The sequence below is a fragment of the Bombina bombina genome, chromosome 5, assembly GCF_027579735.1.
Source record: "Bombina bombina isolate aBomBom1 chromosome 5, aBomBom1.pri, whole genome shotgun sequence".
Taxonomy (NCBI): Eukaryota; Metazoa; Chordata; class Amphibia; order Anura; family Bombinatoridae; genus Bombina; species Bombina bombina.
Genome location: NC_069503.1, coordinates 1145240571 through 1145268450, shown reverse-complemented (window position 1 = coordinate 1145268450; position 27880 = coordinate 1145240571). Strand labels below are relative to the sequence as shown.

The 27880-nt window shown below is 38.6% G+C and overlaps 1 protein-coding gene across 1 annotated transcript in view; it reads right to left on the bottom strand.

Annotated features, from left to right (window-relative positions):
• LOC128661205 (cytochrome P450 2C38) overlaps positions 1–27880 on the bottom strand; it is a 233922-nt gene that overhangs the window by 136295 nt on the left and 69747 nt on the right. The window contains exons 3-6 of the mRNA XM_053715461.1: positions 5179–5341; positions 2857–3006; positions 1953–2113; positions 766–939 (exon numbers count right to left, since the gene is read on the bottom strand). Of these exons, the coding sequence (XP_053571436.1) occupies positions 766–939; positions 1953–2113; positions 2857–3006; positions 5179–5341 (648 nt within the window). The remainder of the gene's footprint in view (positions 1–765; positions 940–1952; positions 2114–2856; positions 3007–5178; positions 5342–27880) is intronic.

Below are 27880 nucleotides of genomic sequence, written 5' to 3'. Positions count from 1 at the left end.
AGGCAAATGTGCGCTAAAAGAAATTGAGCATCAAACTGGGGTTAAATCGTAATAATGATACAAACCAAAGCGACACGTATAATGACAATAAAAAAGTACTAATCAAGTAGCAATAATATAATTATTATCAGAACTCAAGTAGAGTAAAAGGAAAAGAAATGAGAAGACTAGAGCAATAGAAAAGAGATTACAGAAAGAAAAGAGATAAGGAAGAAAAGGCAGAAGCAGGAGAAGAGCAGGGGAGGTGACGGTATGTGTGTCAGCCTCTGTCCTGACTACTGGGTGGTAAAGCCCCAATCAAAATGTCCTATTAGAACTTAATATCAAATTAAAGTTCAATAGTCTACTGAATCCACTCAACAAGAGAGGGAATTTGTGAGATTCTAGGAGATGAAGAGGACTTACGTGTATAGTGAAATATTTTCCGCAACTCTTGAATAGTTAAAGAAACCTGCCGTTCTGAGTGCCAATTTGAAGTATAGGGTGGAAGGATTGAGATCAATGGCTCTTCCAATAACTGGATAGGGACAGTGTACCAAGGGGTAGGGTGTCCAGGAGACACAGAGGTTCATGTATTTGTTTTGCTTATTTTATTTATTTGTATTCTTTAATCATGAAGCAATGTCACTGTTTACCGCCTCTCTTGTTCCCAGCCCTATGGGATTTGGTAGCGCTTTAAAATAAACAAACAATAATAATATTTTCCATCCTTAGTACGTTGATCATCACCTTCGTCGTATGATCTGTTAAGCACTGTCACTTTACCTCTTTAATCTTCAGTAGGAAGTAGTCCATGAAATCTCTGCAAGTGTTTGTGTTCAGGGTCTGCTTGTGAAGTTTAATCTCCTTTTTAAGAAATGACTGCAGGTACAAGCTTGAGTGGAAGACATGGTTCCTGATGGCTGGAATGTACAGTAGAAATGGGAATATATTGCACAACTGTAAAGATGAAGAAGATTGTATATCATGGGAAAGCCATATCTGGAGACACCGAGAAAAGGTTGCATGTTTATAAAATACAACAAACCAACTAATTAACATTTCCTATAATATCATGTTAATGGTTATTAATGTATGTATGTGCTCTAGTGGATAAAAGATAATATATTGTTAGTGTTATATTAAAAGACATTGGGCTAGATTAATAGATGTTATTTAGGTTGTGCTAGGTCTTTTGTTCATGGAATGTTTTATTGCACTTATCTTTTCTACCCATTGGCATAGATTGTTGTGTAAATATCTCACTCACAACAAAGGTGAACCTCTACAAGCACATAACAATATAAACCGCAGCACTACCGATAGATACATGCTTACAAACTGAATCTGTGAATGTAAGTGAATGTTAAATGGGCATCAAACCCAACATATGCTTAAGATTGTACACATTTTAAAACAGTTTCCAAGTTGCTTGCCTTAGTAAATTTACATTGTTCTCTTGGTATGCTTTGGTGAAAAGCAGGTAGGTAGGCTCAAGAGCTTGGAAGTTTCTCGAGCACTATATTGCAGCAGTTTTGCAAGAATGCTTGTAACAATGTTATACACTGTACAAACACTGCTGTTATCTAATATCTACTGCGGCCATATAGTTCTTCAGCCACTTGCAAGCTACCTACCTACCTAGATATTCTTATCAACCAAGAATACCTTAAGAATAAAGTACATTTTTTATAGAAATAAATTGGAAACATTTTGTTAATTTCATGCTCTTTCTGAATCATGTCCCTTTAAATAGTTGTATGTCTGTTTTGTTATGCTAAAGTAGCCCAGCTGGATAGGATGGTTGACGGTGGGAGTTCCTGGGCATTCTGGAGCATTTTAGAAATGTGGGTGGCAACTCCAAATTAATATTGACTTTTTTGAATAAATTCATAATTAATCTCTGTGTAGAGAATATGTTATCTTAACTCTGAAACAGACTAACAAGTCATTTATGAAAAGCAGAACTATACCTGGTGGAATTTTGATTGAAAATTACTTAAGTGCTTTCTTATTGTTTCTGTAAGGTCCAACAGCTCTTTGTCCCGGTAATCATAGCGTTTTCCGTACAAAATTGTGCTGATGATGTTGGTTATAGTGCATGCAATGTGTTGGCGCAGCATAAAGGGCACTCCTGGAGGGGTAAGAATTCAAAATGTGTTGAAATGTAGAGGGAAAGATACCAGAAGTAATGGATAGAATAGAGCCGTGAGTTAGAAGACAAAAGATGGGAAGGAGCTGAAGGAGGGAAAGAGACAAGATGAAGAGTTATAGTATGAGAAGTTGACAGGGCAGAAGCTGTGTCCTATGTTGGTGGAGAGAATCCGCAAAAGAAGGAGATTAGAGGACAGGAAGATTTTTTAACATTTAATTAAGGAACAAATTATCCCATAACATAGTTTCCAATCTGCCCTCCCTACGCCACCAGCACACTATGCCCCAGCTTGTTGCTAATATGCCCTCAAATCTCCCTGGACTAAACTCCCATTGTCCCTGCTAACGATAGACTGTAACCATTCAGCTGTTTCCATATAGTAGTTTGGTAACAACCTTCTCCAGTATGTTCACTAAAGATTACCAGGTGGGGCACTAAGGACAGCTATAAGCATCTCTTTTGAGTAGCTTGCTGGAATTTTATTGGGAATTCTAGACTTCTATGAAGGACTCATTTTAGAAATGTAATTGAATGTCACACAATGAGTCAAATTAAATTTTTCAGGTACAATATGAAACTCCAGAACTGAATTTTTGCAAAGTGTCTCCATTGATGTCTTCAGTATTATTTTGACATCATGTAATTTCTACTTTGTATAGATCGTTTGCTAGAACAACTGTAGTATATTAATATTTATCAGTAAAATATAACTTGTGCACCACCTTTCGTTTCAGAGATCACTGCCAGCAGGTACTGTGCTTCGTTTAGAACTCGATCCTCCATAGATTTTTTTCCCATCCCAAAATTCCTCAGAGATGTCAACATGAAGCGCCTTAGGTGACGCCAGAGTTGGCCGTTTTCAGTCCCAAAACCTTAAGGGGAAGATTATAATGGTTTTTATGTTTGTGCAATGAATCCCATCTGCTGTTAAACCAGCATTTTTCTATTAGCCATTAATCACTTCAAAACATCTGTACTATTTTTACCTTAAACTGCTTCATTGTAAAATAAACAATACATAAAAAACAAGCATATTCATGATCTTGCAATTCAATGACAATGTCCTATTTTATTTGTCATCCGCAAGTGCCTGTAAATGAATGAACCTGACATAGCACATAAGGTAGTTACTAACAATGTTCACAGATGAACAATTAGTTTTTGTCCAATAGATTTGTTTCACATTTTCCCAAAGTTCGTTTTGGACAGATTTAGTTCATATGGGCAGTCATTTTTTACCAAATATTTGATTTGATTTCTAATTGTTATTTTCAACGGGAACAGCAAAAATATACTAATTTTAACAAAAATCTTAAATGATAGAATTTGGACAATTAAAAGAATTTATGTTTGAGTTTTAACAGATCAAACAACTCATTGATTAAATTTGAGTCAATGACTAGCTCACATAGGCATAGAAGTCACACAATTACATGTTCCAATAGCTCTAGTCAAAGCGATTGAAAATGTCTAAGTGTCAGCTAGTCTCCCACCTCCATATCCTAGGTTAAAGCTTGATTAGGCAAGTCTGTATGGATGAAATGGAGATTCTAGTGTCCCAGCTCATTGACACCTGGTGTTGGGTTGTCTACCCACTTCTACTCCAGATGATAGATGCAAGGACCGTATTAATGCACCAATCCAATTAAAACACATTTTTTAACATTGTAACACTCAGTGAAGTGTCATTGAGTGTGTAATTAACATTTTGACTTTTCTTCCCTAAATGCATAATTTTACATTTTGCTGTGTTAAACTTTACATCTCAGTCATTTGTCCAATCCTCCAATAGTTGTTTATCATTTATCATTTTGTCTACCCCCTGGAACATCTACTCTATTACAAATTTTGTATCATCTAGAAACAGACACACTTTCCCCTGTAGACCTTTGCTGATATCTCTGATAAATATGTTAAACAAAACAGGCCCCAGAACTGACGCCTGAGGAACACCACTAGTAACATCCCCCTCTGAATGTACTAAATTTACTAAGACACTTTGTTTTCTGTCCTTAGCCAGAATTCTACCCAGTTCCCAATTTTTGAGCCTAGACCAAGGAGATACAGTTTGTGAATTAGTTTGTTGTGTGGGACGGTGTCAAATGCTTTGCTGAAATCTCGACATCTCGCTACATCAAGTGCTCCACCCTGTTCTAATACTTATGTTACATAATCAAAGAAATCAATTAGATTAGTCTGACATGATCTCCCGAAAGTAAAACCATGCTGATTTTGTTCTTCTAAATTGTTTGTCTTTATGTAAGTCATAATTCTTTGTTTTAAGAGACTTTCCATTAATTTCCCTACTACTGAAGTTAAACTAACTGGCCTGCAGTTACCTGATTCTTCCCTACTGCCCTTTTTATGAAGAACTACTACATTTGCTATTCTCAAATCATCTGGAACAGCGCCTGTTAATAGTGACTGATTAAACAGATCAGTTAAAGTGGGAAGTTAAAACTGATCGAAACCCTTGGATGAATATTATTAGGACCCACTGACTTTTTTACGTTTATTTTTTATAATGCTAACAAAACCTCATCCTCTGTAAAAAGATTAGTGTTAAACTTGTTTCCATTTTTTGTAGCATCCCTTAATGTAGACATTCTATCTTTACAATCTTTTGTAAAAACAGAACAGAAGTAATCATCGAGACTGTTTTCAATTTTACTATTCAAACCTTATTTTTTCTTCTTTAACTGATATATCTAAATAATGTTTTGTCCCAATGTTTTACTGACTTTGCTATCTTCTCTTCTGCATGAGCTTTAACCTTCCTAATTAACTGCTTAGTCTTTTTTTGTTGGAGTCTCCAAATTTTTTTTATATCATCATCTGACTGTGTGTGTCTGTAATTTTTATAAGCTATCTTTTTTGTCTTTACAGCATGTGCTACTTCTTTGGAAAACCATACTACAAATTCAGGGCACCTTTGAGGTCAAACAGCCTAGGGTCACCACCAAGCACCACATAACTGTGTATCTTGCATCAACAGGTCTTAACAAGAGCATTAAGTATATTGCATGACAAAGTGACAATCTTACTGTATCCTTTGCTGAACATGTGTATCACAGGGTTGTGCGGACGTGCACTGAACTGCTCTGAGTGCGTCACCAGGGCATCTTTCACTGTCTCATAACCACAAAGAACCACAACCGGCTCCGTCAGTTTCCAAACTGTGAATACTGAGCCATATTTCTTACATAGCTGCACATAGAAAGAGAAAAACACAAAGAGAGAGTCAGTGAAAGAAAGAGAGATACAGAGAAATCGAGAGTGAAAGAAAGATAGAGAGTAGGTGAGAGAGAGAGAAAGAGAGGGATACAGAGGAATAAAGAGAGTAAAAGAAAGAGAGAGAGAGGGTGAGAGAGAAAGAGAGAGATACAGAGACATAGGATCAGATGTGTAAAACCTCGCCGTCATAGAGAGAAATCACACAAAATCTTTGGGATTTTTTTTAGACCTTGCATTGTAATGTAGGAGTCTCTATTTCACATAATGATCACTTCATAGCAACATAAACATTTCTCAAGATAAAATCTGTTCTTCTACCAACAAGACTTTGCGAGGATTTGAATATCAGGCCCATATAGAGAGAAAGAAAGAGAGAGAGATACAGCGACTTAAAGGAACAGTCTAGTCAAAATTAAACTTTTATGATTCAGATAGAGCAGTGATTTTAAGCTACTTTCCAATTTACTCTTAATATCAATTTTTTTTCATTATCTTGCTATCTTTATTTGAAAAAGCCGAAATGTAAGCTTAGAAGCCAGCCCATTTTTGGTTCAGTACCTAGGTATCCCTTGCTGATTGGTGTCTAAAGTTAGCCACCAATCAGCAAGTGCTACCCAGGTGCTGAACCAAAAATGGCCCAGCTACTAAGCTTACATTCAAAAACAGCAAGAGAACAAAGAAAAATTGACAATAGGAGTAAATTTGCTTAAGATTGCTGCTCTATCTGAATCATAAAAGTTTAATTTTGGCTAGACTGTCCCTTTAAGGTCTTCTGATCAAAAATTTGCTGGCTTGGAGAGAAATCTCGCTAAATCTTTGGAGGCTTTTTTGAGCATTATTTTGCAATGTAGGTGTCTCTCCTTCACATCCAGAGCTCTGCATAGAGAGATAATCAACTCTCAAGAAAACAAATCAGCTTATTTAAAAGGCTTTGAGGTACCTCGCGGAACTGACAAAACGTTATAGATCATCTGACCAGAGCCGTGAGGTTTAGATAATCAGATCCATAGAGAGAGGAAATAAGAGAGAGAGACTGAAACATAGAGAGAGAGAAAAATAAAGATATAGTGGCATAAAGAGAGAGAGAGAGAGAGAGAGAGACATAAAGAAAGAGAAAAATAAAGCTATAGTGGCATAAAGAGAGAGAGAGAGACATAAAGAAAGAGAAAGATAGAGATTATGGGGCCTATCTATCAAGCTCCGTATGGAGCTTGATGTGCCGTGTTTCTGGCGAGCCTGCAGGCTCACCAGAAACAGCAGTTATGAAGCAGCAGTCACAAAGACCGCTGCTCCATAACCTGTCCGCCTGCTCTGAGCAGACGGACAGACATCGCCAGAATTCAACCCGATTGATTGATTGACACCTCCCTGCTGATGGCCGATTGTCCGCGAGTCAGCTGGGGCGGCGTTGCACCAGCAGCTCTTGTGAGCTGCTGGTGCAATGCTGAATACGGAGAGCGTATTGCTCTCCGTATTCAGTAAGGTCTGGCGGACCTGATCCGCACTGTCGGATCAGGTCCGCCAGACCTTGTTAAATAGGGGCCATAGAGACATAAAGAGAGAAAGATATAGAGACATAAAGAGAGAGAAAGATAGAGATATAGAGGCATAAAGAGAGAGAAACATAGAGATATAGGGCGCCATGTACTAAGCTTCGAAGTGACCGTCCGTCTGTATTTCCGCGTCAAAATTTGCTCACGATCTGCTTCTCGTATGTACCAATCTGCGATCTGCTCGAAAAACCACTATTTTCATCAGCGATCGTAATTTTACTCAACTCATCGTTCCGAAGCCTTTTTCCACTTACTACATGTTCGATCGCACGTAAATTCGCTGTAATCGGAAATTATGAATGTTACAACTAATCCACCCGCTCCAACTTTCACTGTAACTTCGCGTGATTTGCTTCGCGACCATTTAGGTAGCGAATACAATAGAAAACTATAGGGGGTATCAACCTGACGCCAGGTAGAAGTACTTAAGTGAAAGGACTAGACTACTATTGTAGCATTATTGGTTTTTGGATCAGTGAATGAAGATGGAGACACTTTTACACATGTTTCTTTTCCGATTAATTCAATTACGAGGAAGAAGGGCTATACAGGCACCGGTTGACAACTTGCAAAGAAGGAGAGGTAGAAGAATTAGAGTCCCTAGAGTTTTCCTTCCACGTATGGGTTTGGAAAGCATTTCTGATCGAGAGATTATCCAGAGATTCCGTTTGGACAGAGAAGCTATTATGCAACTTTACAATGAAATAGCAGAATACCTTGAACCAATGACAGCGCGTTCACAAGCCATACCCAGACTATTAAAACTGTTGGCAGCCTTACACTTTTTTGCCACCGGTTCATTCCAAGCTGTGTCTAGCGTTATAATTGGCATCAGCGAATACCGAAAAGTAAATAAACAATATTCCAAGATTTCTGGGAAAATGCACATTCTTATACATGTCAGCAGCCAGACATTGCCGCTTGTCTGGCGATTATGACACCTAGATCGTCACGTGGGTAAAGAACTAAATCAATCAGGTCGCAGACTGCTTCTTAACTTTGCTCTTTCGCGCCGAACGAAGCTTCAAAGTTATTAATAATCCGATTGTCTTCGACACACAATAGACGCGAAATTTTACGGCTTGGTTTTTAGTACATTCATGTAACGAAGTGCCATCCGCATGGTGCGAATGCCGGCGGGTTATTTCGATACGGTCTGTGCGAAAAAATTGACGCCTTAGTACATGGCGCCCATAGGGGTGAATATATCAAAGCGTCAACTGAAAATACGCTTGAATTCTGCATCGTATCTGTCATGAGATTGATCCACGGAATTTGTGACGTAAAATACGATCCCGCAATCTCAATCCGACACAGATCGATGCTTGAGTCATTACAGATGTTTCGAATTCACATTTGACTCTATTTGACACTTTTCCCAATTTATCAAACATTTAACAGATACGCTTGCGTGTATTCCAATGCAGCGTACCTAGTTTTCAATCCGCTACCCTTGAGGTCGCGGATGCCATAGAACTCAATGGGAGTCTGAAAACACAGAAAGCTTATGTTCGATGCTGCAAGAGAATGAAGTATATTACATAATAAAAGTAAATTAGAAACTCTATTAATATTGTATACCCTTTCTAAATCAAACAATAGTATTGCTACACATTTGGTGCACTAGTAGATATAGAGATAAAAATGAAAAATTCATTACTACTTATAGATTATGCTACAAATGTGTCTCTCATTACAAAACAAGGGGACAATATTGTTTCTACATATTTGTGAAAAGTTTTGCCCCAAACTTGTCGCACTAATAGATATAGAGATAAAAATGAAATACATAACATAAGATAGCTAACCTTTCTTTTTATTTTTTGTGAAAACTCTATGTGCACCATGTTTAACCCAAGTAATACAAGTCCCACTCTCCACTTTGCATCAATTTTGACTCAACACTTTTCGCACCAATTATGATGCAAACTCCTAAACAACCCACACACTAGTAAATTTTTCAACCACTTTTGATTGGAATATGCATAATCACATGATTTATGATATCAGCCAATCTGATTCAAATGTACATTTTAAACTATCACTAACGAATCAAAATGCTCGATACTTGTGTCATTGATCGCTCATCAGAACTTGTAAGTGCCATTTGTTACTACATTGTGTATTATACTTTGAAAGTATGTATATGTGAAATTAGTATTAAAGATAAACATTGATGCTGACATTAGGACACACAGTGTAATATTTTAGAAAAGGATTTTAAAATTTGAATAGATGTTTGATTCAAAATAATCTTAAACTGATAGCTCAAAGTGATAGCCCACCTAACATTAAACTGTCATGATTTAGATACAGCAGAAATTAAAATCACCCCTTTACTGTCATGCTATTTTCAGTGTATTTCTTCCTTCTCTTGAATTTCTTTTTCAGTTGGAAAGGTCATCTTATATGCCAGCCTATTTTATAACACCTGTGTAGGGGTGGTTTTTAAAACTCTATTGCAATCAGGAGGGGTTACACAGGTACAGAGAGAAAACTGGCCCAGCTCTTAAAATATCCATTGATTGAAAATAAATACATATGATACTCTGATTACATGTTATATTTGCAATTATTCCTGTCCAGAATAATAATACATTTACACTATATTCATATAGTGGTATAAATAAACACAGAGATATGAAAAACAAAATTGTTTAGAACAATAAAAAAGGAATTTAGGGACATGTAAATATGTTTGCAAAAGATTTCTGACATAACACCCACATACATATATATATATATATATATATATATATTTATTTATATATATATAGTATGAGAGGCAGTAAAAGAGCTAAATGCCCATACAAATGCCCTTTTCAGGGCAATGGGGAGCTTAGGTTTTTTAGATAGCGTTTTTATTGGGGGGGGGGGGGGGGTTGGTTGTGTGGGTGGTGGGTTTTACTGTTGGGGGGATGTTTGTATTTTTTTTACAGGTAAAAGAGCTGATTTCTTTGGGGCAATGCCCTGCAAAAGGCCCTTTTAAGGGCCATTGGTAGTTTATTGTAGGCTAGGTTTTTTTTTTTATTTTGGGGGGCTTTTTTATTTTGATAGGGCTATTAGATTAGGTGTAATTCTTTTTTATTTTTGATACTGTGGTTTTTTATTTTAAATTATTTTTTAATTTAGTAATTTTTAATTGTAGATTTAAATAATTTAAGTAGGGTTAGGTTTTTAAATATGTAATATAGTTAATTTAATTGGTAGTTTAATGTAATTTAAGTATAATAGTTAGGGAAGCTTAATTAATAGTTTAATATAGTTTAATTTAATTCTACAGGTAAGTTTAAATTTATTATAAGATAGGGATGTTGTAATTTTAATGTAAAGTTAGCGGGTTGTTAGGTTAAGGGGTTAAGAGCTTAATTTAGTTTGTGGGGATGTGGGGGGCTGGCGGTTTAGGGGTTAATAGGTTTAGTAAGTGGTAGTGATGTGGTAGGCCAGGGGTTAATACATTAATTTAGTTGCTGTGTGGCCCGGGAGTGGCGGAATAGGGGTTAATACTTTTATTAAGTTGCGTGGCGTCCGGGAGCGGCGGAATGGGGGTAAATACTTTTATTTAGTTGCAGTGGGGTCCGGGAGTGGCAGAATGGGGGTTAATACTTTTATTTAGTTGCAGTGGGGTCCGGGAGTGGCGGAATGGCGATTAATACTTTTATTTAGTTGCGGTGGGGTCCAGGAGCAGCAGGATAGGGGTTAAACATTTTAGTATAGTGGCAGTGTTTAGTAACAGGGTATAAATAAAGTTGGTAAAAAGCCAAATAGCAGCGAGATCGAGATTAAAAATATTTATTTTTAATAAATATGGAGATCGTATTCAGGTCCACGGCCGTGATGTTAGGCGATGTTAGGCGAGCCTATTAGTGCCATTGAATGCAAGAAAGTTGACGGCTTGAGAGATTGGCCTCATAGAGACATAAAAAGCGAGAAAGATAGAGATACAGAGACATAAAGAGAGAGAAAGATAGAGATATAGAGACATAAAGAGAGAGAAAGATAGTTATATAGAGACATAAATAGAGAGAAAGATAGTGATATAGAGACATAAAGAGAGAGAAAGATAGCGATATAGAGACATTAAAAGAGAGAAAGATAGTGATATAGAGACATTAAAAGAGAGAAAGATAGAGATATAGAGACATAAAGAGAGAGAAAGATATAGATATAGAGACATAAAGAGAGAGAAAGATAGAGATATAGAGACATAAAGAGAGAGAAAGATAGTGATATAGAGACATTAAAAGAGAGAAAGATACTAGACGCCGAGAAGGCCTTTGACAGGGTCAGATGGGAGTATCTATGGGAGGTGCTGAAGGTCTTTGGATTCCCCCGACAAGCAATTGACATGATTAGGGTATTATATTCTAATCCATGTGCTAGGGTGAGAGGTATGGGATTTTGTTCCCCTAAATTTAATATTTCAAACGGCACTAGACAGGGCTGTCCACTGTCCCCTTTGATCTTTGCCCTAGCAATGGAACCCCTAGCACAGGCCATAAGAGATTCCCCACAAATCAAAGGCGTCCCTGTGAATGATAGGGAGGAGAAAATCGTCTTGCTGACGATGTTACAATTCTTCTCACCGATCCCATCTCCTCGATTAAATCGGTCTTCTCATTATTGGAACAATTTGGCAGGTTTAGTTTCTATAAAGTCAATGTAACCAAAACCGAAGCATACTGTACTGTATTAATATTCCCGAAGAACAGCTTACTGTTCTACAGAGTAGTCATGACTTCCAGTGGTCTTCCTCTTCCCTCACACACTTGGGCATAAAGCTTAGTGCCGACATTAGCTCTGTGATTAAACTCAACTTTGACTCATTACTAACAGAATTACAAATTCTAACTCGCAGATGGGATTTTAAAGAAATTTCTTGGCTGGGTCGTGTGGCCACCGTTAAAATGTCTCTACTCCCTAAGGCCTTGTATATCTTTCGATGTATCCCACTAAACATTCCACATAGCATACTCCAACAGATACACCAGACATTTACTAAATATGTCTGGGAGGGTAAAACACCCAGGATTGGGCATAAGATCATGCAAAGGGAATATGCTAGAGGGGGAGTAGCCTTCCCAAATATTTTTCTATATTATGAGGCAACAAGACTCTCCCATATAGCTGCCTGGGGCCCCGGCGCAGAAAAACCAGGCTGGTATGGTTTGGAGGAGATGTCTATACCTCGGAACCTAAATCTCTCAGACGTCATATGGGTTCCTAGTTATAAGTCCATAACTAAACTAATTGCAAATCCTATTATTCAACAAAACATCAGTCTATGGCATGGCCTTAGACATCATTCCGAGATCGCTCCGCACCCCTCCCCAATACACCAGATGAGAGGCCTAATTTGGAATTTGCCTGGTGTTCATACTGATTTCTGGGATACTGGGCAACATTCGGTATCTGAACGCTTCTACTATAGCAATACTCTGATGTCAGTCTCACAGATCATTAATTCAATTGATGACCCCCCCGTTGGCTGAGATTTGAATGCTATAGGTTATTGAGCCTACTAAAATCATGGGACTTCCCTAAACAAAACCTCAGACAGCTCTCTAAATGGGAGCATAGATGGCAAAGTGGACTGGGAGGTTACAAGCCACTTACTTTCCATTATAGAGCTCTACTCCATGACCAATCTAAAGGTCTCCCGTGGCAGATTAAAATGTGGTGCAGAGACATAAACTCGACACTTTCTGAACTTGATATTGACAGGGCTATAACTCAAAAAAGACACTACATTGCGTGACTATTTTTGAAGGCTATATCAAACTTCTGTTGAAATGGCATAGAGTGCCCACTAAATTGTCCAAAATGTTTATGGGCTCGTCTCCATTATGCTGGCGACAGTGTGGTGAGGAAGGCTCTGACCTCCACATATGGTGGCAGTGCCCGAAGCTGGTGTCTCTTTGGCGAGATGTGGAGACCTTGCTCCACTCCATGAATCTCCCTGTAACTTTGACCCCCCAGTGTGTCGTCTTTCATGTGTTTGATGCCGGACTATCTAAACATAATAAACAACTGTTAATATACATCATCTCTGCCACAAAACTGTGTATTGCTAGAGCGTGGAAGCAGCTAGAGCCACCCTCATTGACTGCTGTCTGCAAAATTGTGCAATTTCTGGCGACAATGGAAAAATCGGTATATAGTTCACTCGATCGAATGGAAGACTATTGGGAGATATGGTCCGATTGGATACAGATCCAATGATAAGTGCAGAAAGACTTCTGGAAACAGGAACTCTCTGTATAGGTACACTTTTTTTTTTTTTCTCTTTCCCTCCCCTCCCCCCCTTCCTTCCTATTTCTTCTTTTTCTCTTCTTGGCTTACCTCTTTTTCCTTCTACTCTGGTCACCTCCCTATGCCAGAGACCGGAGAGATATAATTGATACGCCAGGTCAACATGATCTTTTTTTCTCTTCCAAATTCAAGCATATGATAGTACCCCTCAGCCCCCTTGAGATGGGGCTGCAAGATACCAACAGAAAAACAAAAACAAATTGAGGGTTCGATAGTCCCTAGACTCAGATGAACAAGAGCAGCGCTTCTGACATTAGTTATTCTAATTACGTGTAGGAAGTTGCTTTGTTTTATTGTTTCTCATATATCTATGCTGGTATTATGCTATTTTGTGAATTTATGTCGGATGCACTATTTTTGATTTATGTTTTCCTTTCTCCCTCAATAAAAAACTTTGATTAAAAAAATAAATAAATAAATAAAAGAGAGAAAGATAGTGATATAGAGACATAAAGAGAGAGAAAGATAGCGATATAGAGATATTAAAAGAGAGAAAGATAGTGATATAGAGACATTAAAAGAGAGAAAGATAGAGATATAGAGACATAAAGAGAGAGAAAGATAGAGATATAGAGACATAAAGAGAGAGAAAGATAGAGATATAGAGACATAAAGAGAGAGAAAGATAGAGATTTAGAGACATTAAAAGAGAGAAAGATAGAGATACAAAGACATAAAGAGAGAGAAAGATAGAGATTTTGAGGCCTATTTATCAAATGTCTGTCTGTCATGTCCCTTTAAATATGGGAGTGTCTATCCTGCTTCAGCCCTATATAACTCCTTATCACACTCTCCTAGTTGCTTAGTATTGGAGTCTTATGCTATAGGACTGCTACAGCCAAGCCTATCTTCTCTGCAAACTGTGTCTGCCTCTTTTGCCTGTCAGTTCCGGATTTCACAGAGCTGTGACGTCACACGCCATCCTGCTTCACACAGCAGCAACACACAGTTCAGCTGCACTGTCTCCCAGACTGCCAGGACTTGCAAGCTCCTAATTCCTGCGGACCCTCTAATAATTTCTCAAGTAAGACCTGCTCTTAACATTCACTCTCCTGTGACTCAAATCATATATGAGCATACCAGACTCTTGTTTATCATATATATTTGCAATTGCTAAATCTATCTGAGCCAACTTTAATTAGCTATCTTAAAATACTCACTAAAGTTAGTTACTTATTATTTAGCTTTTTGCCTGATCTTTTTTTATTGCCTGTACTACTGAAATTCCAAACTAGTTTGTAATTATATTTTTCTATGTATCCATACTGGGGTTTCTATGTGTTACACTGCTGCAATTGTTTAGTGTTTACTCACAGGTGGCAGCTGTAGTGTAATCACCATTAACCCCTGCTAATAACTGAACTATGATGTCTGGGACTATCTTTTACTCTGATAGTAATTAATGATAAATCCCAGTATTCTTTGAACAACACACATAGTATTTTAAGTTTATTTCTTTTAACTCAGCAGTTGAGGTTCTTAAAAATAAATTCCTTGCCTTACAGGATACGGCAAGACTTAAATCCTGACAGAATACTAAGCCAGAAAAATAAACATGGACCCAGCTGAGTTAACTGCACACATGCAAACCCTTAGTCATAGGGTAGATTTACTCACTGATGGGTTAAATACCCTAAAGGCAGAAAATGATAATTTAAAAGCTTATATAAAAGATATTGTAGAAACAAAAATTCATGCTATAGAACCACAAGTCAGTCTCCCTGAATTATTTAAAGGTGATAGAACACAATTCAGAGATTTTAGAAATGCATGTTTTCTTTTGTTTACCCTAAAACCACAGACATATCCCACAGATAGAGTAAAGGTTCTAACAACCATATCTTTTCTTAGAGGTGAGCCCAGGAGCTGGGCAAACAGTTTTTTTGAAACAAATGATAACATACTCAATTCATTAGATGCTTTCTTTACCGCCTTAGCCCAGTTGTATGATGATCCATATAAACAAATGACTGCCGAAAATGCTATGAGGTCATTGAAGCAAAAGAAAAGATATGTAGAGGAGTATATCACTGAATTTAAGAAATGGGCAAAAGATAGCCAATGGAATAACCTTTCTCTAAGGAATCAATTCCGACTAGGCTTGTCTGAAGGTATTAAAGATGAGTTATCTCGAGTTGACCTTCCCCCCACCTTAGAAGAATTAATAAATCTCAGTATCACTATTGATAGACGCCTTAGGGAAAGGCAACAGGAAAGGTCTTACCAGGACACCACTCAAAAACGTCATACCCACACCCCTGCACACATACCACCAATAAAGCCCCCCACTGTGCCTATGGACATTGGGTTTGTGAAAGGACCGCTTACAGCACAGGAGAAACTAAGACGCCGCAGTCAAAATCTCTGCATGTATTGTGCAGCAGAGGACCATGGGGTTAAGGACTGTCCTGCGCTTCAGCGACAGAGCCGTGGTAAGACAATGTCACATACTGAATGTTTAGGTAGTTATACCTCTGCTACAACCTACCATAAATTCCCACTTCTTTTACAGTGGGACCAATGTCGCCTCAACGCCAGTGGAATCATTGATTCAGGAGCAACTGCAAACTATATTGATGTACAATATACTAAGGATAATAAAATACCTTTGGTGAAAAAGCAGACTCCTGTGTATTTGCGAGTTATTGATGGTAATAATATGGCCTCAGGCCCCGTAATGTATGAAACTGTACCTTTACTTGTAGTGACACAAGACCATCATAGGGAATTTCAAACTTTTGATGTCATTTCATCCCCCATTGTACCCATCATTCTAGGGTTAAACTGGCTATCACTACACAACCCCTGTATAGTCTGGTCACCATTCTCCATTTGTTTTAACTCTCACTACTGTAAGACAACTTGTTTCCCACCACTCATACTGCATACTATAGAGAAACCTTTAGAATTAGACATACCTCAAGAATATGCTGACTTCAATGACGTTTTTAGTAAAAAAGAGTCAGAAAAACTTCCTCCACATAGGAAGTATGACTGTCCTATTGAGCTCCTCCCAGGATCAGATATCCCTTATGGACACATCTTTCCATTGTCAAAACCTGAACTAGACCACTTGAAAACATACCTTGATGATAACCTAAGGAAAGGCTTTATCCGTCCTTCTACATCCCCAGCAGGTGCGGGGATGTTCTTTGTAAAAAACAAAGACGGATCTTTACGCCCAATAATCGATTATAGACAACTAAATAAAAGGACAGTAAAGAATCGTTATCCTCTCCCACTGATTCCGGAGCTTATTGAGAGACTACAGGGAGCTAAATTCTTTACCAAGCTTGACCTTAGAGGAGCCTATAATTTAATTCGAGTAAGATCTGGAGACGAATGGCTGACGGCGTTCCGCACCCGTTACGGGTTGTTTGAATACACCGTCATGCCATTCGGACTCTGTAATGCTCCCGCGACATTCCAGTATTTGATAAATGATATCTTTAAGGATATCCTGGATGTCTATCTTGTTATTTACTTGGATGACATATTAATCTATTCTAAGACCCTACCTGAACATATATCACATGTCAGACAAGTCCTTAGCAGATTGAGAAGCAACTCCTTATATGCCAAGGCTGAGAAGTGCATCTTCAACTCCAATAGCATAACTTTCCTTGGTTATTGCATCAGTGCTTCGGGCATTAGCATGGAGGATAACAAGATAGATGCTGTTAAGAATTGGCCTACCCCTGAATGTAAAAAAGACATTCAAAGATTCATGGGGTTCGCCAATTTCTACCGGAAATTCATCAAAAATTTTGCCTCCTTATCAAGACCATTAACAAACCTCACTAAAGCAAATGTTCCATTTCGTTGGACCCCAGATAGTCAAAAGACTTTTGAATTGTTTAAAGCACAGTTTACCTCTGCACCTATTCTTAGTATACCAGATCCTGAACTACAATATATATTAGAGGTCGATGCCTCGGATTATGCTGTGGGCGCCATTCTATCACAGAGACTCTCTCTCAAGAAACCGTTACATCCAGTTGCCTTCTACTCTCGTATCATGACTCCATCTGAAATACATTACCCCATTGGGGATAAAGAGCTGTTGGCAATCAAGGTCTCCCTTGAACATTGGCGACACTTGTTGGAAGGTACCATTCTGCCTATCATTATTTTCACGGATCACCGAAACCTTCAATTCCTCCAATCCACCAAGACTCTCACCGCACGACAAGTAAGGTGGAATTTATATTTTTCCAGGTTCAATTTTCTTATCACATACAGACCCTCCTCACGGAATGGCAAGGCTGATGCCTTATCAAGACAATACAAGAAACCACCAAACCTACTTAGTAAGGATACTGTCATTCCAACAGAAAAGTTCATTGCCTTTTCATTTGATTCCACATCATTCCTTAAGGAAGAACAAGAGAAAGATATTACTAAACCACTAACTGTTATGCAACGGGGCTCAGATGGTTTACATTATCATCAAGACAAGTTATATATTCCCCCATCCACCAGGCAGTTGGTTTTACACGCTATACATGATGCACCTCTAGCAGGGCATACGGGCCTTCGTAAAACACAAGATTTAGCTAATAGATCTTTCTGGTGGCCAACAATGCATAAGGATATCTCAGATTATATCTCTTCCTGTGGAGTTTGTACCTTATCTAAAAGAAGCAAACGGCCTCACTATGGATTACTTATGCCAGTAGCAACACCAAGTAGACCTTGGGAAGAAATCGCCTTGGATTATATAGTGGATTTACCACGCTCAGGAACTGATACCACAATCCTTGTTGTGGTAGACTTGTTCAGTAAGATGTGTCATTTTATACCATATCGGAAGTTACCCACTGCTGCAGAAACCTTACAATTACTGCTCACTCATGTTTTTAAACATCATGGATTACCTAAGACTATTCTAACAGATCGGGGAACCCAATTCACAAGTAAGTTTTGGCTGGAATTCTGCAAGGCTTTTCAAATAGAGAAAAGATTGTCTACAGCTTACCACCCTCAGACAAATGGGCAGACCGAGAGATGCAACCAATGGTTGGAGCAGTTTCTCAGAGGATTCTGTTGTGATCAGCAACATAAATGGTCATCTTTTCTTCCTTACGCAGAGTTTACTTATAACAACACAGTACACTCTACTACCAAGCTCACTCCGTTTTTTGTTAATTATGGATTCCATCCCACTTTCCATCTTCTACCTGACATCTACTCTTCATCTCCATCTGTCACACAGACTACTAATGACATTGCAACTAATTTCTCATCTGTCCGCTCTGCTATTGATGATGCTAAGCGAATACACAAGCTACATTATGACAAGAGGAGAACTCCTGCACCAAAGTATTCCGTTGGGGATCTAGTTTGGCTCTCCACGAAACATCTGAAGTTAACCACTCCTTCTAAGAAATTGTCGGTCCTCTACGTTGGGCCGTATCCAATAGATCGCATCATAAATGAGAACGCTATGAGATTAAGGTTACCACCTACAATACGTGTACACCCTACCTTCCATGTTTCCTTACTGAAACCGTATCGAGCCCTTAGATCACCTCCTGACCAAGTATCACTTACTCCAGTAACTGTGGACCCTGATACAGAATACGAGGTCCAAGACATATTGGACTCCAGACAGATGAGAGGTACTCTTCAATACCTTGTCAGGTGGAAGGGGTATTCTCCTGACGAAGATTCCTGGGAACCCGCAGCTAACATTTCTGCTCCCCGGTTGATCTCTAGGTTCCATCAGCGGAATCCTGATCGCCCGCATCCATGAGCCGCGGAGCTGCTCCTTGAGGGGGGTGTCATGTCATGTCCCTTTAAATATGGGAGTGTCTATCCTGCTTCAGCCCTATATAACTCCTTATCACACTCTCCTAGTTGCTTAGTATTGGAGTCTTATGCTATAGGACTGCTACAGCCAAGCCTATCTTCTCTGCAAACTGTGTCTGCCTCTTTTGCCTGTCAGTTCCGGATTTCACAGAGCTGTGACGTCACACGCCATCCTGCTTCACACAGCAGCAACACACAGTTCAGCTGCACTGTCTCCCAGACTGCCAGGACTTGCAAGCTCCTAATTCCTGCGGACCCTCTAATAATTTCTCAAGTAAGACCTGCTCTTAACATTCACTCTCCTGTGACTCAAATCATATATGAGCATACCAGACTCTTGTTTATCATATATATTTGCAATTGCTAAATCTATCTGAGCCAACTTTAATTAGCTATCTTAAAATACTCACTAAAGTTAGTTACTTATTATTTAGCTTTTTGCCTGATCTTTTTTTATTGCCTGTACTACTGAAATTCCAAACTAGTTTGTAATTATATTTTTCTATGTATCCATACTGGGGTTTCTATGTGTTACACTGCTGCAATTGTTTAGTGTTTACTCACAGGTGGCAGCTGTAGTGTAATCACCATTAACCCCTGCTAATAACTGAACTATGATGTCTGGGACTATCTTTTACTCTGATAGTAATTAATGATAAATCCCAGTATTCTTTGAACAACACACATAGTATTTTAAGTTTATTTCTTTTAACTCAGCAGTTGAGGTTCTTAAAAATAAATTCCTTGCCTTACAGGATACGGCAAGACTTAAATCCTGACACTGTCAGACCTGACGGGCAGAAGTCTTCATCCAGATGGCATCTTCTATCTTCATCCATCCGGCGCGGAGCGGGTCCATCCTCAAGACATCCGATGCGGAGCATCCTCCTCGGCCGATGACTACCCGATGAATGAATGTTCCTTTAAGTGATGTCATCCAAGATGGCGCCCCTTAGATTCCGATTGGCTGAAAGAATTCTATCAGCCAATCGGAATTAAGGTAGAAAAAAATCCTATTAGCTGATGCAATCAGCCAATAGGATTGAACTTCAATCCTATTGGCTGATTGGAACAGCCAATAGAATGCGAGCTCAATCCTATTGGCTGTTTCAATCAGCCAATAGGATTGAAGTTCAATCCTATTGGCTGATTGCATCAGCCAATAGGATTTTTTCTACCTTAATTCCGATTGGCTGATAGAATTCTATCAGCCAATCGGAATCTAAGGGACGCCATCTTGGATGACGTCACTTAAAGGAACCTTCATTCGTCGGGTAGTTGTCGGCCGAAGAGGATGCTCCGCATCGGATGTCTTGAAGATGAACCTGCTCCGCGCCGGATGGATGAAGATACAAGATGCCGTCTGGATGTCTTGAAGATGGACCCGCTCCGCACCGGATGGATGAAGATAGAAGATGCTGTCTGGATGAAGACTCCTGCCCGTCTGGAGGACCACTTTGCCCCGGCTTGGATGAAGACTTCTGCCCGTCTGGAGTACCACTTCGCCCCAGCTTGGATGAAGACTTCTGCCCGTCTGGAGGACCACTTCTGCCCGGCTTGGATGAAGACGTCTCCCAGTAAGGTGATCTTCAGGGGGTTAGTGTTAGGTTTTTTAAGGGTGTATTGGGTGAGTTTTATTTTTAGGTTAGGGTTTGGGCTACAAAAGAGCTAACTGCCCTTTTAAGGGCAATGCCCATCCAAATGCCCTTTTCAAGGCAATGGGGAGCTTAGGTTTTTGAGTTAGTTTTTTTTGGGGGGGTTGGTTGTGTGGGTGGTGGGTTTTACTGTTGGGGGGGTTGCTTGTATTTTTTGTTTCAGGTAAAAGAGCTGATTACTTTGGGGCAATGCCCCGCAAAAGGCCCTTTTAAGGGCTATTGATAGTTTAGTTTAGGCTAGGTTTTTTTTTTATTTTGATAGGACTATTAGATTAGGTGTAATTAGTTTAAATTTCTGTAATTTGTTTATTATTTTCTGTAATTTAGTGTTTTTTTTGTACTTTAGATAATTTAATTTAATTTAGTTAATTGTATTTAATGTAGTTAATTTATTTAATTATAGTGTAGGGTTAGGTGTAATTGTAACTTAGGTTAGGTTTTATTTTACAGGTACTTTTGTATTTATTTTAGCTAGATAGTTATTAAATAGTTAATAACTATTTAATAACTATTCTACCTAGTTAAAATAAATACAAACTTGCCTGTAAAATAAAAATAAAGCCTAAGCTAGATACAATGTAACTATTAATTATTAATTATATTGTAGCTAGTTTAGGCTTTATTTTACAGGTAAGTATTTAGTTTTAAATAGGAATAATTTAGTTAATGATAGTAATTTTATTTATATTTATTTAAATTAGATTTAAGTTAGGGGGTGTTAGGGTTAGACTAAGGTATAGGGGTTAATAAATTTAATATAGTGGCGGCGATGTTGGGGATGGTAGATTAGGGGTTAATAAGTGTTATGTAGGTGGCCGTGGTGTAGGGGGGGCAGATTAGGGGTTAATAAGTATAATGTAGGTGGCGGCGGTGTAGGGGCAGCAGATTAGGGGTTGATAAATATAATGTAGGTGGCAGCAGTGTCGGGGTGGCAGATTAGGGGTTAATAAGTATAATGTAGGTGGCGGCGGTGTAGGGGCAGCAGATTAGGGGTTAATAAGTATAATGTAGGTGGCGGCAGTGTTGGGGCAGCAGATTAGGGGTTAATAAGTATAATGTAGGTGGCGGCAGTGTCGGGGCAGCAGATTAGGGGTTAATAAGTATAATGTAGGTGGCGGTGGTGTAGGGGGGCAGATTAGGGGTTAAAAAGTATAATGTAGGTGGCGGCAGTGTCGGGGGGCAGATTAGGGGTTAATAAGTATAATGTAGGTGGCGGCGGTGTTGGGGCAGCAGATTAGGGGTTAATTAGTGTTATGTAGGTGGCCGTGGTGTAGGGGGGGCAGATTAGGGGTTAATAAGTATAATGTAGGTGGCGGCGGTGTAGGGGCAGCAGATTAGGGGTTAATAAATATAATGTAGGTGGCGGCAATGTCGGGGCGGCAGATTAGGGGTTAATAAGTATAATGTAGGTGCAGCAGATTAGGGGTTAATAAGAATAATGTAGGTGGCGGCAATGTCGGGCGGCAGATTAGGGGTGTTTAGACTCGGGGTACATGTTAGGGTGTTAGGTGTAAACATTACCATAGGAATCAATGGGATATCAGGCAGCAGAGAACATGAACTTTGCTGCTTTCCGACTCCCATTGATTCCTATGGCATCCGCCGCCTCTAGGAAAACCAGGTATGCTGGGCCGGAATAGTGGTGAGCGTACCTGCTAGTTATTTGTTGACTAGCAAAAGTAGTCAGATAGTGCCGAACTTGCATTCGGAACATCTGTAATGACGTAAGCATCGATCTGTGTCAGACTGAGTCCGGCGGATCGTATGTTACGTCACAAAATTCTACTTTTGCCGGTCTGTAGTGTTTGATAACTAAGGGGAATCAGGCTCGCCACAAATACGCTGCAGAATTCCAGCGTATTTGCGGTTGACGGCTTGATAAATAGATGCCATAGGGTGTAGTAAGAAAATGACGGCCTTGTTAAACTTCTTTGCACTATTCTTATCACAGTTTAAGAGGATAACCAGTCTTCAACCTTTATTCCCTTATTAAGACTAACAATACATTATAGTGACAACAAATTAGTAAGAAAAATGCAATGTGTTAATAATTTATTCCACTTGTTCTTCCTGTATTTTACTGTTTGCAGAGCAAGTTGCACAAGAGGGAAGGGCTGTGACGTTAGGGTTATCTTCTATCTTAAAATGACAGTAATATCAACATTTTAACTTTTATTTTTCAGATAGAGCAAACAATTTTAAACAACTTTCCAATCTACTTCTGTTTTTAAATTGACTTTGTTCACTTAGTATCCTTTGTTGAAAAGTATGATTCAGAGTATCAGTTATTACTGTGAGCTAGCTGAACACAGCAGGTGATCCAATGACAAAGGACATATATATGCAGCCACTAAATACCAGCTAGATCCCAGTCGTGTATTGCTTTTTATTCTCTTCAATAAAGGATACCAGTAGAATGAAACAAATGAGATAGTAGTAAATTGGAAAGTTGTTTAAAATTGCTGGTCTACCTGAATCCTAAAAGTTTAAGTTGGACTTTACTGTCCCTTTAAATAACTCTATGCAACTATGTTTCGACTAGATTACGAGTTTTGTGTTATGAGCTGTGCGGTGCTAACGAGCAGTTTTTTCTCACCACTCACTTTCCTACAGCGCTGGTATTACGGGTTTTTACAAACCCAGCGTTAAAAGGCAAGAAGTGAGCGTAGAGCAAAATTTTGCTCCACACTACACTCCAATACCAGCGCTGCTTAAGTCAGCGGTGAGCTGGTCGTACGTGCTCGTGCACGATTTCCCCATAGACATCAATGGGGAGAGCCGGCTGAGAAAAAGTCTAACACCTGCCAAAAAGCAGCATAAATCTCAGTAACGCAGCCCCATTGATTCCTATGGGGAAACACATTTTATGTCTACACCTAACACCCTAACATGAACCCCGAGTCTAAACACCCCTAATCTTATACTTATTAACCCCTAATCTGACACCCCCGACATCACGACACCTACATTATACTTATTAACCCCTAATCTGCTGCTCTGGACATCGCCGCCACCTACATTATATTTATTAACCCCTAATCTGCTGCCCCCAACATCGCCGACACCTACATTATATTTATTAACCCCTAATCTGCCACCCCCAATGTCGCCGCAACCTACCTACACTTATTGACCCCTAATCTGCCTCACCCAATGTCGCAGCCACTATTCTAAATTTATTAACCCCTAAACCTAAGTGTAACCCTAACACCCCCTAACTTAAATATAATTTAAATAAATCTAAATAAAATTACTATCATTAACTAAATTATTCCTATTTAAAACTAAATACTTACATATAAAATAAACCCTAAGCTAGCTACAATATAACTAATAGTTACATTGTATCTAGCTTAGAATTTATTTTTATTTTACAGGCAAGTTTGTATTTATTTTAACTAGGTAGAATAGTTACTAAATAGTTATTAACTATTTAATAACTACCTAGCAAAAATAAATACAAATTTACCTGTAAAATAAAACCTAACCTAAGTTACACTAACACCTAACACTACACTACAATTAAATCAATTCCCTAAATGAAATATAATTAAATAAATTAAATTAAATTAGCTAAATCACAAAAAACCCCACTAAATTACAGAAAATAAAAAACAAATTACAAGATATTTCAACTAATTACACGTAATCTAATAGCCCTATCAAAATAAAAAAAGCCCCCCCAAAATAAAAAAAACCCCTAGCCTACAATAAACTACCAATAGCCCTTAAAAGGGCCTTTTGCGGGGCATTGCCCCAAAGAAATCAGCTCTTTTACCTTTTAAAATAAATACAAACAACCCCCCAACAGTAAAACCCACCACCCACACAACCAACCCCCCAAATAAAAGCCTAACTAAAAAAACCTAAGCTCCCCATTGCCCTGAAAAGGGCATTTGGATGAGCATTGCCCTTAAAAGGGCATTTAGCTCTATTGCAGGCCCAAAGCCCTAACCTAAAAAATAAACCCACCTAATACACCCTTAAAAAAATCCTAACACTAACCCCCGAAGATTCACTTACTGGGAGAAGTCTTCATCCAAGCGGCAAGATGTCCTCAATGAAGTCGGCAGAAGAGGTCCTCCAGACAGGCAGAAGTGGTCCTCCATATGGGCAGAAGTCTTCATCCAGACGGCATCTTCTATCTTTATCCTTCCGGCACAGAGCGGGTCCATCTTCAAGACTTCCGACTCGGAGCATCCTCTTCTTTCAACGGACTAAAGACGAATGAAGGTACCTTTAAATGACATCATCCAAGATGGCGTCCCTTAGATTCCTATTGGCTGATAGAATTCTATCAGCCTATCGGAATTAAGGTAGAAAAAATCCTATTGGCTGATTGGATCAGCCAATAGGATTGAACTTCAATCCTATTGGCTGATCTAATCAGCCAATAGCATTGAGCTTGCATTCTATTGGCTGTTCCAATCAGCCAATGGAATGCGAGCTCAATCCTATTGGCTGATTGCATTAGCCAATAGGATTTTTTCTACCTTAATTCCGATTGGCTGATAGAATTCTATCAGCCAATCAGAATCTAAGGAACACCATCTTGGATGACGTCATTTAAAGGCACCTTCATTCGTTGTTCCGCGCAAGAAGGATGAAGATAGAAGATGCCGTCTGGATGAAGACTTCTGCCCATCTGGAGGACAACTTCTGCCCATCTGGAGGACCACTTCTGCCGGCTTCGTTGAGGACATCTTGCAGCTTGGATGAAGACTTCTCCCGGTAAGTGAATCTTCGGGGGTTAGTGTTAAGATTTTTTTAAGGGTGTATTGGGTGGGTTTATTTTTTAGGTTAGGGCTTTGGGCCTGCAATTGAGCTAAGTGCCCTTTTAAGGGCAATGGGGAGCTTAGGTTTTTTTAGTTAGGCTTTTATTTTGGGGGTTGGTTGTGTGGGTGGTGGGTTTTACTGTTGGGGAGGTTGTTTGTATTTATTTTAAAAAGGTAAAAGAGCTGATTTCTTTGGGGCAATGCCCACAAAAGGCCCTTTTAAGGGCTATTGGTAGTTTATTGTAGGCTAGGGTTTTTTTTTTTGGGGGGGGGGGGCTTTTTTTATTTTGATAGGGCTATAAGATTAGGTGTAATTAGTTTAAATATCTTGTAATGTGTTTTTTATTTTCTGTAATTTAGTGGGGGTTTTTTTGTGATTTAGCTAATTTCATTTAATTTATTTAATTGTATTTCATTTAGGGAATTGATTTAATTGTAGTGTAGTGTTAGGTGTTAGTGTAACTTAGGTTAGGTTTTATTTTACAGGTAAATTTGTATTTATTTTAGCTAGGTAAAATTCTACCTAGTTAAAATAAATACAAATTTGCCTGTAAAATATAAATAAACCCTAAGCTAGATACAATGTAACTATTAGTTATATTGTATCTAGCTTAGGGTTTATTTTATAGGTAAGTATTTAGTTTTAAATAGGAATAATTTAGTTAATGATAGTAATTTTATTTAGATTTATTTAAATTATATTTAAGTTAGGGGGTGTTAGGGTTAGACTTAGGTTTAAAGGGTTAATACATTTAGAATATTGGCGGCGATGTTGGGGGCATCAGATTAGGGGTTAATAAATATAATGTAGGTCGCGGCGATGTTAGGTGTGGCAGATTAGGGGTTAATAATATTTAACTAGTGCTTGCGAGGCAGGAGTGCGGCGGTTTAGGGGTTAATATGTTTATTCTAGTGGTGGTGATGTCCGGAGCGGCAGATTAGGGGTTAAAAATTTTATTATAGTGTTTGCGATGTGGGAGGGCCTCGGCATGTTAGTGTACTTTTTAGCACTTTAGTTATGAGTTTTATGCTACATACTAATTGTTGCCTGGGATAAGCATAAGACTGTCCTACATACTAAATAATGCCTGGATGAGTATAAGACTATTTTACTTACTAATCAATGCCTGGGATAAGCATAAGGCTATCTTACATATTAAATAATGCCTGGGATAAGCGTAAGACTATCCTATGTAATAATGAATGCCTGGGATAAGCATAAGGCTATCCTACATACTAATAAATGCTTGGGATAAGCATAAAGTTATCCTACATACTAATTAATGCCTGGGATAAGCATAAAGTTATCCTACATACTAATTACTGCCTGGGATAAGCATAAGGCTATCCTACATACTAATTACTGCCTGGGATAAGCATAAGGATATCCTACATACTAATTAATGCCTGGGATAAGCATAAGGATATCCTACATACTAATTAATGCCTGGGATAAGCATAAGGCTATCCTACATACTAATTACTGCCTGGGATAAGCATAAGGCTATCCTACATACTAATTAATGCCTGGGATAAGCATAAGGCTATCCTACATACTAATTAATGCCTGGGATAAGCATAAGGATATCCTACATACTAATTAATGCCTGTGATAAGCATAAGGCTATCCTACATACTAATTACTGCCTGGGATAAGCATAAGGCTATCCTACATACTAATTAATGCCTGGGATAAGCATAAGGCTATCCTATTTAGTTATTAATTCCTGGGAAAAGCATGAGGCTATCCTACATACTAAATAATGCCTGGGATAGGCATAAGGCTATACTACATATTAATTAATGCCTGTGATAAGCATAAGACTATCCTACGTACTAATTAATGCCTGAGCTAAGCATAAGGCTATCCTATGTAGTAATTAATGCCTGGGATAAGCATAAGGTTATCCTACGTACTGATTAATGCCTGGGATAAGCATAAGGTTATACTACACACTAATTAATGCCTGGGCTAAGCATAAGGCTATCGTATGTACTAATCGGGTCAGAATGTCAAAGCACATAGAGGAATTACATATTTGAATAGAAACACATTTGTAATATACATGTATTAGCAAAAAGGCTTGCATTTTTCTCTGCACGTGCATGTGACTCATAGCTAGATATTCTCAGTGCACCAGCTGTTTAAATACTACAGCTGCTCAAAGCACCAGTGGGGCTTGTATCATGTCAGCAATTAACAAATTGAGTCATTTCCAGATGGTACAAACACCTTAGACTCTCCGTGCAAGTGTTACCTTTAAAATGCTGGTGCACGGTGCATAATTAAATAGACTTTTAAAACAGTTATAGCTTTTATTAGAGGCATTTTTGCTAATAAATGCATGGGATATGTATGAGGCTATCTTAAGTACTAGATAAGTTTATACTTTTAAGGAAATATTG